At 38.6% G+C, this 16,077-nt stretch overlaps 1 protein-coding gene across 11 annotated transcripts in view; it reads left to right on the top strand.

Annotated features, from left to right (window-relative positions):
* BRD10 (bromodomain containing 10) overlaps positions 1–16,077 on the top strand; it is a 120,378-nt gene that overhangs the window by 83,947 nt on the left and 20,354 nt on the right. For 2 of the 11 annotated variants that reach the window (XM_071078758.1, XM_071078759.1), the window contains one exon: positions 929–7,059. In XM_071078758.1, the coding sequence (XP_070934859.1) occupies positions 929–4,551 (3,623 nt within the window). In that variant the 3' untranslated portion in view covers positions 4,552–7,059. Of the gene's footprint in view, positions 1–928; positions 7,061–7,086; positions 7,156–9,609; positions 14,795–16,077 lie in introns of those variants that run through there. The other 9 variants (XM_071078761.1, XM_071078764.1, XR_011612973.1 and 6 more) reach the window with 8 other exon arrangements.

Genomic DNA, 16,077 nt, shown 5'->3' with positions numbered 1-16,077 from the left:
ACTCCAAACTGTAGGCCTGTCATTGCCCATTACAAACCACATGCCCTTGATCTGTAATCCCTTTGAAATTGGTTCATGCTCTTCTTTTTATTATTAGTATTTTTGAAGCATTGTATCTGAGATTTACTTTAGAAATAGAATTTGACAAGTTCTTAATATTGTGAAGATTATTTTTTGAGGAATTACCAAGGTTGATGGCCTAATGAGACCAGAATGAACACATCATTTTAATAAGGATAAAGGGCTGGATTAGATTACCTGTAATTCATTTCCATTTATCAGATTACATTATTATGTAAATCTAGTTTAATGACTTTCTTTGGTTATATAGAGGTTAATATGAAAGTATGTGGTTAGAAATGCATTAACCTGTTGTTTTCAATCTTTGGCGAATAAGAGTAATGTCTTATAAACCTAGTTTGACCGAATATGAACATAAATTTTTTTACTATAAGGGTGAACATCAGAAAAAGCTGGATATTTTTTGTCCTTTAGAGTCTCTAGAAATAGAATAGGTTGGAGAACCACCTCTCTATGGTATCAAAATGTTCCTAGCTAGAAAAAGAGAACTAGAATCCTTTCCAAATTAAATTCTGAGCCCTGATTGTTGACTTAGGTGTTTCTAATGAAACAGTTTTTTGCACTTACACTGGCAGAAGAATTAGCAGAATTCTTGACCAAAAATTTTGACCAAAAAAATGTTCTCAATAATAGGTTATTATTGGGCATGGTTATGATATCTAGGTTATCATGTCAAAGATGACCTTACCTTTATCTTCATCAGTGGTGCTAAGGCTTTTGAATCACCCTGCAGTAGATTTCTTAATACATTGCCCACTCAAAGATTCACTTTCTTTTTTACAGTTGATGTTGTTATTATTTAGTTGCTGTTTTTAATAAACAAAATGCCTATTTTTATAATTTTCAGATGATATGAAGTTGTCAGAAATAGATTTTCCTATGGCTCGAAGCAAGCTGTTGAAAAAGGAATTACCTTCAAAAGACTTACCGAAGACACTGCTTAAAACACTTAAACGACAGTCCAAACAGACTGGTTATGTGGATGACAGCACAAAAGAGCTTTCTCCAAGGAAGAAAGCAAAGTTAAGCACAAATGAGACAATAGTTGAGAATCTAGAAGGTAATGTGCAGATTGACTGTTTCAATGAATCAAAGCATGCAGAGCCATCATTTCCAGAGTCATTTGCCTCATTGGATTCAGTACCTGTGTGTACTCTCCAGAAAGGGACCAAACCCATTCAGGCTTTGCTCGCAAAGAATATTGGGAACAAAGTGACCTTAACAAATCAACTGCCTCCTTCCACGGGTAGAAGTGCTTCTGCTGTGGAAAAACCAGTTTTATCTCCTCCAGAAGCAAGCCCCGTAAAGCCAGCATTGACCTGCCACACCAATACAAAAGGTCCTTTACAAATGGTATACAGAATGCCCTGTGGCCAGTGGTTGCCAATAGATCTTCAAAATAGCTCTGTAAAGATTCAGATGCAGCCTGTGGTGGATCCTAAAACAGGAGAAAAAATCATGCAGCAAGTTCTTATTCTGCCTAAGAATTTTGTGATTCAGCATAAAGAAGGAAAAGCAGTTGCAAAAGAAATACCACCACTTCAACAGAAAGGTACAGAACAACATTGTTCATCTTTCACACAGACAACAAATAGAAATTCTTCTTTAGCATCAGTTTTTGTCAACTCACCAGGAACTGTTTCTACCCAACTACCAAATACAGTTTTCAACAAAACGATTACACCTTTATCAAATGTAACTAGTGCTAGACCACAGCCTTTGTCGCCTGTAACCTCTGTAAATAACTTATTAACACCATCAGTTAAGACTAGCCAGAGTGAGGCAGGAAAAACCAAGAATGCAGTTTCAGCAGCCACATTCTCCTTGCCCAGTGCTTCACCCACCATTTCCTCCACAGGTCAGCCTCTGTTATCAACAACACTAAATGGGTCTACAAATCCTGGTAGTTCCTTCAACTGTTTTGCACAACAGACTGCTGATTCTTCTGAAGCAAAGCAAGAGCTGAAAACTGTGTGCATAAGAGATTCACAGTCAATTCTTGTTAGGACACGAGGTGGGAACACTGGAGTTGTAAAAGTACAGACCAACCCAGATCAAAATTCACCCAATACTGTAACTTCAAGTTCAGTTTTCACTTTTGCTCCTCAGCTCCAGGCATTTCTGGTGCCAAAATCAACAACTTCTTCCTCTGCTTTTTCACCTGTAGCTGGAACAACTACTACATCTAGTCTTTCACCTTTCAGCCAAACACCGGCTTCTGTTTCCATTCCAGCTAGCTTGGCTCCATCTATGGGGAAAAATCTCAAACTTACATTAGGCTACCCCACTGGCAGTGGTGATTTGGGCCACATGATAGATAAAACTTCACATATGCCCTCTTCTCCCTTGAAGTCCTCTGTTTGTTCTAGCACTCTACTACCATCAACAACAAGTAGTTCAGTAAGTGTAATTAGCATATCAGCAGCAAATTTTGGACAAAACAATGCAAATATTATTCATACTCCAACTAAACAGCAACAAGTAGATTATATCACAAAAAGTTACCCTGTTACAAGGTCAGAAGCAACAGCAACAACAAATGGAGATGTAATCAGTGGGACTCCAGTTCAGAAACTTATGCTGGTATCAGCTCCATCTATTCTTTCTTCTGGCAATGGAACTGCAATTAATATGACACCTGCACTGACATCTACAGGTATTTCTGCCCAGAAATTAGTTTTTATTAATGCCCCAGTTCCTAGTGGTACATCAACCCCGACTCTTGTTGCAGAATCATTAAAACAAACTCTTCCTCCTCCATTGAATAAAGCATATGTTAAGACTCCAGAGCAACCCCAGATAGTACTGATTCCATCTACAGTGGGCACACCAATAAAAATAAATTCATCACCAGCTGTGTCTCAGATAAAAGATGTGAAAATTGGACTAAACATAGGTCAAGCAATTGTAAATACTTCAGGCACTGTGCCAGCTATACCGTCAATTAACATACTACAAAATGTAACCCCAAAAGGAGAAGACAAAAGTAGCAAGGGCTATATTTTGCCATTGTCAACAAGTGGTAATTCAATTCCAGTAAGCTCAAATTTTGTGAGTCAGAATATTACCCCTGTTAATGAATCAGTGGTTTCTGCAGCAAGAGCAGTAAACATGCTTTCAGTTACCGGAGCGAATTTATCTTTAGGTTCCCTTTCAGTGACCTCAGCCTCTGCTTCAGCTGGGACACGACCTCCTGTTTTAGTCAGTGGAAATGATACCTCTTCGAGAATTATGCCTATTTTGTCAAATAGACTTTGCTCATCAAGTCTCGGAAACACTGTGGCTATATCAACTGTGAAAACAGGACACCTTGCATCATCTGTTCTGATTTCAACTACACAACCAGTAGTGTCTCCTAAATGTTTAACATCAGCTTTGCAAATTCCTGTTACAGTTGCCTTACCTGCACCTGCGACTACATCCCCCAAAATAATAAACACAGTTCCACATTCAGCAACAGTACCAGGAGCCACACGTTCTATATCTCTTTCTAAAAGACAATCTCGGACTTCGCTCCAGTTTCAGTCACCAGGGATTTCAACTACAGTGCCAACAAATGTAAACACAAATAAACCTCAAACTGAATTGTCATCCCTTTCACCGAGTCCAGGTAAAATAGTTAATATTTCCAATTTTGCTTCTCTGCCGAACCAGCAAGCTTTAGTAAAAACCCCCAGTTACAGTTCTGCTCCAGGTGGCGCTACCATTCACACGGCTTCAGCACCATCTAATGTAACTAGTTTAGTCGGGAGTCAGTTCAGTGAACCTTGTATTCAGCAAAAAATAGTCATCAATACCAGTACACCTTTGGCACCTGGTACTCAGATTATGATTAACGGAACCCGGTTTATTGTTCCACCACAAGGTCTTGGAGCTGGCAGCCATGTTCTCCTTATATCTACTAATCCAAAATATGGAGCCCCCTTAGTTCTTAACAGCGGCCAAGGCATTCAGTCTACGCCAATAGATAACTCTACCCAGAAGATTACACTAGCGTCAAATAATTCTTTAAGTGGGCAACCTCTACAACATCCTCTAAGAAGCCCTACAAAATTTATAAACTCTTTTGGGAATGCAAGTTCTATACCCACAGTACATACATCACCACAAATCATAAACACAACTGTTAAAGTTCCTGTTCCACCTCCTGTACCAACAGTATCTCTGACTTCAGTAATTAAGTCTCCTCCAGCTACTCTTTTGGCTAAGACATCTTTGGTTTCTGCCATTTGCCCCAGTAATCCTCCACTGCCAAGTAGCACTTCAGTGTTTCATTTGGACACACCTGTCAAAAAATTGTTGGTTAGCCCAGAAGGAGCCATTTTGAATACCATAAACACTCCAGCATCTAAGGTTTCTTCACTCTCTCCATCTCTCTCTCAGATTGTATCTGCCAGTCGAAATCCTGCGTCTGTCTTCCCTGCTTTTCAGTCATCGGGCTTAGAGAAGCCTGACACAGCTGCATCTTGAATTTAGACTAAAAGAGCCAGTTTTTAAATAATGGGGCATTGTTTTGACTCCCATAAAAATTTTAAATGTTTATTATACTATTGAAAGCATACTATACATAGTTGTGTGTGTGTGTGTATGTGTGTGTGTGTTTTAATGTATCTTTTCATTAGCTTGCAACAAGGCTTTGTTTTCTTGGGGAGGGAAAAATCTGTTTCATTTCACTTGCTGTTCTGAGGAGGGTTTCGAGATTCTGTGTTTAAAGTCAGGATTTACCTGTTTGTAGAACATAAAAGTGAACAAAGTTTGAATAGTTTAGAGTAAGCTAGCCTTTTGCACATTTACATTGACATGTTTCTTCTTGAATTTGGACTGTTGCAGCATATCTATGATATGGTATTCTGTGTCATTAGTGAAATCTTATTTTTGTTTCTGTAAAAAATATATATATATTTATGCATTGTGAAAAATGCAGTCCATGATGTAAAATTGTACATATTCCAGAATCCCTAACAACCTGTACTAAATATATGTACAAAGAACTATGCTGTCTTATTTATGTTTTGTTTACATAATGTATAGTTTTTTAAGTATTTTAGTAATTTTGGACCAGTGAACTGTTAGCAACAATGCAGAAGAATCTGCATGTAATAAACTGAGTTGCTGTATTTCTTTGTTTGAATACCATTTTTAACGTGTGTTCTTGTTCCATTGAAAGAATACAGGATGTAATTGAAGATAGTCCTTTACAAGAAAGAATTAAGGCTGGGAAATCTGAATTAGGGCTAGCATTTGTACTGGCTTTCCAGCTTACAAATACTACTTTCACTTAGATCTTGTGAGTATTTCAGAAAATTCCTTTTTTTTTTTTTTGACTCACTTGTTGCCCACCCTGGAGTGTAGTGGTGCAGTCTCAGCTCAGTGCAACCTCCTCCTCCTGAGCTCAAGCCATCCTCCCACCTCAGCCTCCCAAGTATTAGGTTGGTGTGTAAGTAATTGCGGTTTTTTGCCATTAGTGGCAAAAATGCCACTAATGCCAAAAAAAAAAAAAGTGCCACTAATGGCAAAAAACCACAGTTACTTTCTCACTAGCCTAATAGCTGGGACTACGGGCATGGACCACCATGCCTGACTAATTTTTTAATTTTTTGTAGAGATGGTTTCACCATATTGCCAGGCTGGTCTTGAACTCCTGGTCTCAAGAGATCCACCTACCTTGGCCTCCCAAATGCTGGTGTTACAGGCATGAGCCATCGCACCCGAGAATATGCCTTGTTTTGAATAAAAGGTAGCTTTTAGCTTTATTGGATCTTTATATCCATTATCTTGAGCTACTGAATTGTATACTCATCCTTCCATTTATAATGTCGTTAAACTTCATCACATGAAGTTATTGTTGGGTGTTGAAAATGATATGGAAGCATAGGCCTAAAGATTTCCTTTGAGACTACATCAAAGTGTATTTGTTATCAAAGTGGAGAGGGTAGTGAAAATATTCCTAGAAAGTCACTAACGGCTCTCAAAAACGGCTCTTTATGCTCTTAAGTACTTTTCCTAGTCATGTTTATACTCTACTCAATCACTCTCCCCCTTTTTCTGTCAGTTAAGAAAGCCCTTGGAAAGTGGGTGATGTTTCAAGTGTATTGCATTGCACATAGATGGTGTTCAATAAATGAATGTATTTACCTACTCAGCTTTTTAAATGACCCAAAACTGTTTGCCTTTTGTCTCAGAAGAATTCTCTAAACCACTTTAAGAAACTAATTTACTGAATTACCTATGGCCCAACTTTAATCCCAGTGAAGGACCTAAACTAATTAACCACTAAATCTCTTTTTTTTTTTTTTTTGTTTTGTTTTGTTTTGTTTTGAGACAGGGTCTTCTCTCTTGTCCAGGCTGGAGTGCAGTGCTGCTATCTCAGCTCACTGCAACCTCTGCCTCCTGGATTCAAGCGATTCTCCCACCTCAGCCTCCTGAGTAACTGGGATTACAGGTGCGTGCCGCCATAGCCTGGATAATTTTTGGATTTTTAGTAGAGATGGAGTTTCACCATATTGGTCAGGCTGGTCTCAAACTCCTGACCTCAGGTGATCTGCCCACCTCGGCCTCCCAAAGTGCTGGGATTACAGGTGTGAGCCACTGCGCCCAGCCACTAAATCTCTTCTAACCCCTAAATCCAAAATTCTAATATGACCTTCAAAGCTCTGTGTGATCTGATGAACTTCTGATGTGATACTGAAGTCCCCACTTAAAGTTTAAAAAGCTCTTCAGTCTGTTCCCACCTACCTCTCCAGCTTCATTTCAACCTATTCTCCCTCTTATTCACCGTACTCTTAATTTTCTTTTAGTTTCTAGAAAATTCAAGACACTTCAGGGTCTTCCTAGATGTCCTCTTTGACCTAATGTTCCATTACAGGTCCTTATTACGTGTTATGTAAACTCCCTCTCCTTGTCATACCTCAGCCAACATTATTATATTGTGCAGTCACTCAGACTGAGAACAACATAGCACTTCTTCAAAACTGTAATTACTTGTTTGAAATTATTTAATTTCAGGAACCTTATCAATCATCATCATCATGCCAGCATCTGGCACACTGTTTTCAATGCCTATTTGTTGAGTAGGTGAGTGACAAATCTAGATAACCTCTTATTTAAGGTCTAGTTTACTTTTTAAAACTAATGCTCCATTTTTTAAACTAGAAATTTGATTAATGGATTTATATCTTCAAAAACCCAGATTCCTTTCCTCCAGTTTTGTAGATCATGTGGATGTCTGAGATCGTGGCTAGAGTACAAAGTTAAATTCCTGAATTCATTGTGTTTAGTGTTATTAAGAGTTCTGTAAAGGGCATCTATAAAGGCATACATGAAAAGGAAGAAATGTCACAACAGTGCCACCTGAAAAGATTTGTGGTACTGGAGGGGCGTGTTTTTATACTTAGTATAGAATTAAGCCATTTAGATATCTGTGTTCTGTATCACCTAAAATACTAAGTTAAAAGATGCTGAAATAGCCTGCCTCCTTCTGGTGTATTAGCGCTTCCCTTTCCTCTCATTTCCTATGGTTTTTCCTGCCCCCACAAAAAGTTTTTTCCTTTGTGATTAGTTTTATATACATTTATATACACATACATACACACACGTGTAATATTAAATAGCTGAAGTCCTGCTCACATCCCAAGTCTCCAATTTTATTGGTGTATTTAATTAGTTGAAATAGTTTTATGATTAAAGTAGTGATAGCTAGAATATGTACACTAAAATCAGTGGAAATGTTTGCTTGATCCAGTAGGTCAACTTAAATTTAGAATTTTTTAACATTAAAAGCTTGAGAAATTGGCATATTCTGAAAGAGATCTAAGAAATTTGATAGGGATTTTAGTTAGCCAAAATTACTAAAACTTAGAAATGATAGTTTACTTGAAGTCATTCCAGAAGTAGTTTTGCCATCAACTGAGCTTATTGGCTTGTTGTTACTATAATGCTATCATCTGCCCCAGTTATTCTTAAACATTTATTCTGCAAGCATTTACTATCCACAGCATGGTGTTTGATGCTTAGAAAAGTTGAAGGGTATGGCATAGTTTAGAACATTCTTATAACTTGGAGTGAAAATATGAATGTGAGAAACATAGTTAAAAATGTATGAAGCAGTATTACAGAATCAAATGATGTATGTAATCATCTTAATTACTTTAAGAATGATGTATGTAAAACATTCTTAAAGTAATTATTGAACAAATTCAAGGCATCTACCAAAGTTGTAAATGTATTCTACACACTTATTGAGAACTATATAATGTAGAAGATGTTGCAGGAACAATACAGATGAGTAGGATTCCATCCTGTCCTCAATACAAAAAATAATAAAATAATAAGTTAGAGGAATAAAGAACTTATTGTAAGAACTTAGCAGGGAGTTTCCAGAGAAGGTTTCATGTAAGAGGTGGCATTTGTGCTATGACTGCAAGTACGTTTACAACTGGGCCCACAAAGCCTGAGTCTAAGAAAAGCACAAAGAGCATGTAGGGAACACAGCAGTTGAATTTGAATGAAATGCTGTAGGTTAAGAGGACCTATAGGGAATGATTAGAAAAATAGGTTGAGCTAGCTGATAGAGGACTGAAAAATATTCTGAAAGTATGAAGCTTTTGAGCAAAGGTAGTAATAGTCAAACATAAGATGGGGACAATTACCTTGCAGGATTACTATGAGGTTAGATGAGATAATTTACCTAAAGTACTTAGCCTATTGCCTACCACATAGTAAATACTTAAATAGTAGCTGCCATCATTGACTTTACCAAAGACAGGGAGACCCGTCAGGATATTAGGTGGGCCAGAAAAGTGGTGTGAAGACCTGATATTTGGCATAATCAGGTATCTAGTAATGCTAGAGATGAGACAACCTGTTGAGATTGAGAAGGATAAAGAAGGTATTTTAAGGGAAAGCTTTATTTTTGACTGCATAAAATTTAGAAATATTTAAACAGCAAATAATATCATGAACAAAGTGTTACCTCCCCTAAATCTATGAATGTAGTGCTAAACTAATAAAAATACTAATAGATTTAGTTGGAGGGTATTCTTTTTTTGTTGGGTTTGGGTGGAATTCTCTCTATTAAACCTAAATTTATTGAGGTAAATACTGTTACTCACATTTCTTGTAACAGTTCGTAGCATATATAAATGACCTTTATTGATTTATTTATCTCCATGATCATACAAAATTCAATTATGGTTTACGTAATAGTGAACTATTTAATTCAGCCTAAATACAGTACTTAAATGGACCTGATTCTGAGAGTCTCATGGAATGGTCTAATAAGAATTGTATTAAAACCATCTAGATTTGTAAAACACCATCTTAGGAATTGTAATTCTTTCGAACTTGAATTTAAGTAAATGTAGCATCAACTAAGAAAAAACAATAAAAAGAGATTAAATTACTAAGTAAAGAAAACACGGTCATGTGTCCTCCAGTATATAGTTAGGAGTTGGTTGCTGTAAACCTGAATCAAACCTACTGACCCAAATGTGTAAGCCCTTACAGTTTTAACCTCTCCCTTCCTTGCAGACATGATGCATGGGATCGCCTGCACATGGAACAGCAGGAACCACTTGGGAAAACCTGAAATTTAAACTGCTTTAGTCAACTTTATCTGTTGTGATCATTTTCTTTTCTTAGCTCAGTGAGCTTTCTGTTAGTGTGCCAAGCTGCCATCCAACTTTCTTGAACATTTTTTCTCTTGGGAAATGATCAAGTTTTGATAGTAGAAAGTGCTTCTTTCCAAGACTTTCTCGAGGCCATCTTCCTGTGGGCGTCATGCTTCTGATGTTACACAGCTGATGTTTTCATATGAGCTACATTTTCAGACTACAAAGATGCTTATTCAGATGAGAGACCATTTCTTTGAACTGTAAGTGATTCATTTGATTTTCTTTTTAATAGTCCTTGTTTTTCTTCTTCAAGCCTTTTTAAGGAAACATTTAACAGCATCAGTGTATTTCTTCAAATTGTTTTTTGATTTACAGCCTAGAAGTTCTCAATTTTCTGATTTGTCTTTGTCTGATTTCAAGTTGCCATCACCCATGTAATTTTTGCTAAAGAAGACAGGCAAGTATATCACCTTCAATTTTAAAGGGCTCTCTTTATCATTTACAACTTCTTTATGTTTTCAAGTTGTCAAGCATTTTTTTCCTTCGTTTCTCACACTTTGTATTCCATTTCACAGCTTCTTGGGATAGCGCTTTTAGATTTTCCTAAAAATGAGTGTTTTCATCCAAACGATCCATTATTTCCTTCTGAAAGTTCTTCTGAGACACTTTGAAGATGTTTTTGGCACTGGTTACTTGAGATTGAGGGATTTCGATGCATCGTCAAGTAACTGTTGAACCATGAAATGAAAGTTTAGAGACTCCCTTCTGTTCTTTTTTTGAGAAGGGCTACAATATTCTCAAGTGACAAGTAAACCTGTCCAGATATTTACTAAATGCTAAACTTAACATTTTAACTTCAGAGGACTGGTCTTCACCAGAGATAACTTGAAGGCTTCACTGATTTGTATAATCAGTCTAAATTTTCACTGACTTTAACCTGGGCAGAAAATCTTTTGACTAGCTCTTTTTTCCTCCTTAAAGTATGCCTGCTGTTTACTATAAAAACAATCAGAGAGACCATATCAGAATCTCACAGGGAAATGCATAGAGACTTAAGCCTTGTCTTAAGCATCAGTCACCACCACTGAGGGCTGGACAGGAAGGGGAACCCCAGGTTCTATAAAACAGTGCTCTCTAACTTTGCTCACCATGCAAATAAAGTACTATTATTTGTACAATGAATTTGGGCAAGTGGAAAATGCTTATTGCAGCCAAAGAAGACCAGCCATGAGCTCTGGTCACTCTAGTCCCTACCCTGGCCTGCAGGAAGCTTAGGGGATCAAAGCAGTGCCATGCCATTACCCATTCTCAGCCCACAGGTATGTCAGGGCAAAAAGGAAGGGCACGCTGCAGTAGAGGACTCCTGTACCATGTTTATGGGTGAGATTCATTTTCCTGAGTTCAGGTTTCCTTCAGCAACAGGGAAGCCTCATCCCATCTATCTGCAAAGGTCACGAGGATCTCCCTTCCCTGAAGGCTCCTCTCCTCATTTGTGTTAAGTCAGTCTAGGCTGTTAGAGAATACTGAAGGGTCTCTGTCTTAATATTTCATGAATTTTCTTCAAGGCCGGTTTCCCCCTCCATATAATCCAAGTGTTCTTAGAAGGGGTAGAGTCTCCTTCACTGATGACATGGTAGAAGTCCTACCTAAGCCAATCAGACAAGAGACAGAAAGGGCATTCAAATTAGGAAGAAAGAAGACCAAATTATTCTTGTTTGCTGATGATACAATGTTACATTTAGAAAAACCTAAAGACTCCATGAAAAAACTATTCAAACTGATAAATTCATTAAAGTTGCAGGGTACAAAATCAACATAAAAAAAAATCAGTATCATTTCTGTATGCCAACAGGGAACAACATGAAAAAGAAATCAAGAAAGTAATCCCATTTACAATAGCTACAAGTAAAATAAAATACCTAGGAATTAAGAAGTGAAAGATCTCTACAATGAAAACTAAAACATTGAAGACAGAAATCAAAGAGAACACAGAAAAACGGAAAGATATCCATTGTTTACGGATTGGAAGACTCAATTATTGTTAAAACGTCCATGCTACCCAAAGCAATCTGCAGATTCAATGCAATCCCTATCAAAGTAACAATGACATTCTTCATAGAAATAGAAAAATAATCCCAAAATTTATATAGAATCACAAAGACCCAGAATAGCCAAAAGAATAGCCCACAAAAGGACCTAGAAGCTGGGCATGGTGGCTCACGCCTGTAATCCCAGCATTTTGGGAAGCTGAGGTAGGCAGATCACTTGAGGTCAGGAGTTCAAGACCGGCCTGGCCAACATAGTGAAACCCCATCTCTACTAAAAATACAAAAGTTAGCTGGGCATGGGGGCACACACCTGTAAGCCCAGTTACTTGGGAGGCTGAGGCACAAGAATAGCTTGAACCTGGGAGGTGGAGGTTGCAGTGAGTTGAGAATGTGCCACTGCACTCTGCCTGGGCAACAGAGAGAGACAGTCTCCAAAAAAAAAAAAAAAAAAGACCTAGAATTGCCAACCTAAGCAAAAAGAACAAAACTGGAAAGATCACATCATGTGACTTCAAATTATACTACAAAGTTACAGTAACCAAAACCTCATGGTACTGGCATTAAAAAAAAAAAGAAAAAGAAAAAGACACATAGACCAATGAAACACAATAGAGAACTCAGAAACAAATCCATATATTACAGTGAGCTCATTTCAACAAAGGTGCCAAGAACATACATTGGGAAAAGGACAGTCTCTTAAAAAAATGGTGCTGGAAAAACTGGATACCTATATGCAGAAGAATGAAACAAGACCCCTATCTCTTACCATATAGAAAAATCAAGTAAAAATTGATTAAAGACTTAAATCTAAGACTTCAAATTATGAAACTGCTGAAAGAAAACATTGGAGAAACTCTCTAGGACATTGGAGTGGGCAAAGATTTCTTGATTAATACCCTACAAAGCACAGGCATCCAAAGCCAAAATGAATAAATAGGTTCACATCAAGTTAAGAAGCTTCTGCACAGCAAAGGAAACAATCAACAAAGTGAAGAGACAACCCACAGAATGGGAGAAAATAGCGGCAAACTACCCATCTGACAAGGGATTAATAACCAGAATATGCAAGGAGCTCTCAGTGATAATGTAATAACCCAGGCTTCTTGCATCATGTGACCTTCCATCCTTAACACATGGCTCCCAGGGTTGCCCTGCAATTGGTTTCCAATCCAAGGAGTCATCATCAGAGGTGTGGGTGCCTCTGTGAAGTGGGGAGTAAGTCTTTCTGAATCTGGCACCTTCTATTCCTTTCAAAAATATCTCACTTTTCTAATTTCTTTCTGGCAGACTCAGCCCAAGTCTCTGTGTCCATCACCTGGGAGACTGTCCGAGGAACTCTGTGAAGAAAGTCTTTTCCACAGAGAAATGAGAGCACCCTCAGTGAGTGACAGTCTGGGGGTTTTGGAGGGATGTAGGGTTCAAGCCACAGGCTCCTCAGTGTATAGGATTGAGATTCAACAGAGACCTCGTGGTGAGGGGAGGAGGTACCCAAATGCCTGATGAAGTTTCCTTTGTTTAGAATTCATTTATTTGTTTGAAGTGGGAGAGGTGGAAGCCTTATTTTAAGTGTTAAGACTTGACAGTATCAGAAGAGTGGGGAAATATTTTAGTATTTTGTTAAATGTTGTTTTTTTCGATGTGTGTAATATGTCTCTTTATTCTGTGTTTTCTTTTTCCCCTTTGGTGAAATTTTGTCTTTAGTAGAAAATGATACAGTTATGTTACACTAGTGTTTCTGATGACACAAGATGATTTTTAGGTGGTTTACTGACTCACCGTTAAATAACAATGAATCATATAGTGAGAAAGTAATTTCTTTAAAACTCTTGTAAGCCTTCTGAGTATGTCAAAGACAGCCTTTATCTTTTCTCTGATCCTTGTTAATCTCTGTTTGACAAAGAGAGCAGGTCTCAGGTTCATAGCCTTCTGTGACCGTTAGTATTTTCTTAGGTTAAAAAAAATTACTTTCTGTCCGTTCTCAGATCTCAACCTCTGTGCTGGGAGATCCACTGCTCTCTTCAAAGCTGTCAGACAGGGGCATTTACCTCTCCCGAGGTTTCTGCTGCTTTTTGTTTAGCTATGCCCTGTCCCCAGAGGAGGAGTCTATAGAGGCAGGCCAGCCTCCTTGAGCTGTGGTGGGCTCCACCCAATTCAAGCTTCCTGGCGGCTTTGTTTACCTACTTAAGCCTCAGCAATGGCGGGCTCCCCTCCCCCAGCCTTGCTGCCACCTTGCAGTTAGATCTCAGACTGCTGTGCTAGCAATGAGGGAGGCTCCGTGGGCGTGGGACCCTCTGGGCCAGGTGTGGGATATAATCTTCTGGTGTGCCGTTTGCTAAGACCCTTGGTAAAGCGCAGTATTAGGGTGGGAGTTACCTGATTTTCCACGTGTTGTGTGTCTCAATTTCCTTTGGCTAGGAAAAGGAATTCCCTTCCCCCTTGCACTTTCCAGGTGAGGCGATGCCTCGCCCTGCTTCAGCTCTCACTGGTCGGGCTGCACCCGCAGACCAGCACCAACTGTCCGACACGCCCCAGTGAGATGAATCTGGTACCTCAGTTGAAAATGCAGAATTCACCCATCTTCTGTGTCGCTGACACTGGGAACTGGAGGCTGGAGCTGTTCCTATTTGGCCATCTCAGACACCCACACCAAAACCCCATCAGTACATCACCATCATCAAAGACCAAAGGCAGATAAAACCACAAAGATAGGGAAAAAGCAGTGCAGAAAAGCCGGAAATTCAAAAAATCAGAGCACATCTTCCCCTCCAAAGGAACACAGCTCATCACCAGCAACGGAACAAAGCTGGACAGAGAATGACTTTGACGAGTTGAGAGAAGAAGGCTTCGGTTGATCAAACTTCTCAGAGCTGAAAGAGGAACTATGTAACCAGCGCAAAGAAACTAAAAACCTTGAAGAAAGAATGGATGAATGGATAACTAGAATAATCAATGCAGAGAAGACCTTAAAAGAACTGATAGAAATGAATACCATAACATGAGAACTACATGACAAATGCACAAGTTTCAGTAACCGACTCGATCAACTGGAAGAAAGAGTATCAGTGATTGAAGATCAAATGAATGAAATGAAGCAAGAAGAGAAGTGTAGAGAAAAAAGAGTAAAAAGAAATGAACAAAGCCTCCAAGAAATATGGGATTATGTGAAAAGACCAAATCTGTGTCTGATTGGCGTGCCTGAAAGTGAGGGAAAATGGAACCAAGTGGAAAACACTCTGCAGGATATCATCCAGTAGAACTTCCCCAACCTAGTAAGGCAGGCCAATGTTCAAATTCAGGAAATACAGAGAATGCCACAAAGATACTCCTCGAGAAGAGCAACTCCAAGACACATAATTGTCAGATTCACCAAAGTTGAAAGGAAGGAAAAAATGTTAAGGGCAGCCAGAGAGAAAGGTCAGGTTACACACAAAGGGAAGCCCATCAGACTAACAGGAGATCTCTTGGCAGAAACTCTACAAGCCAGAAGAGAGTGGGGGCCAGTATTCAACATTCTTAAACAAAAGAATTTTCAACCCAGAATTTCATATCCAGCCAAACTAAGCTTCATAAGTGAAGGAGAAATAAAATCCTTTACAGACAAGCAAATGTTTAGAGATTTTGTCACCACCAGGCCTGCCCTACAAGAGATCCTGAAGGAAGCACTAAACATGGAAAGGAAAAACAGGTACCAGCCATTGCAAAAACATGTCAAAATGTAAAGTCCATCGATGCTAGGAAGAAACTGCATCAACTAACAAGCAAAATAATGAGCTAATATCATGATGACAGGATCCAGTTCACAAGTAACAATATTAACCTTAAATGTAAATGGACTAAATGCTCCAATTAAAAGACACAGACTGGCAAATTGGATAAAGAGTTAAGACCCATCAGTTTGCTGTATTCAGGAGACCCATCTCACATGCAGAGACACACATAGGCTCAAAATAAAGAGATGGAGGAAGATCTACCAAGCAAATGGAAAACAAAAAAAAGCAGGGGTTGCAATTCTAATCTCTGATAAAACAGACTTTAAACCATCAAAGATCAAAAAAGACAAAGAAGGCCATTACATAATGGTAAACGGATCAATTCATCAGGAAGAGCTAACTATCCTAAATATATATGCACCCAATACAGGAGCACCCAGATTCATAAAGCAAGTCCTTAGAGACTTACAAAGAGACTTAGACTCCTATACAATAATAATGGGAGACTTTAACACCCCACTGTCAACATTAGATCAACGAGACAGAAAGTTAACAAGGATATCCAAGAATTGAACTCAACTCTGCACCAAGCGGACCTAATAGACATCTACAGAACTCTCCACCCCA

The sequence above is a fragment of the Macaca nemestrina genome, chromosome 14 (genome assembly GCF_043159975.1).
Source record: "Macaca nemestrina isolate mMacNem1 chromosome 14, mMacNem.hap1, whole genome shotgun sequence".
Lineage (NCBI taxonomy): Eukaryota > Metazoa > Chordata > Mammalia > Primates > Cercopithecidae > Macaca > Macaca nemestrina.
The sequence above is the reverse complement of the archived record's forward strand: the minus strand, read 5'-3'. Positions and strand labels throughout refer to the sequence as shown.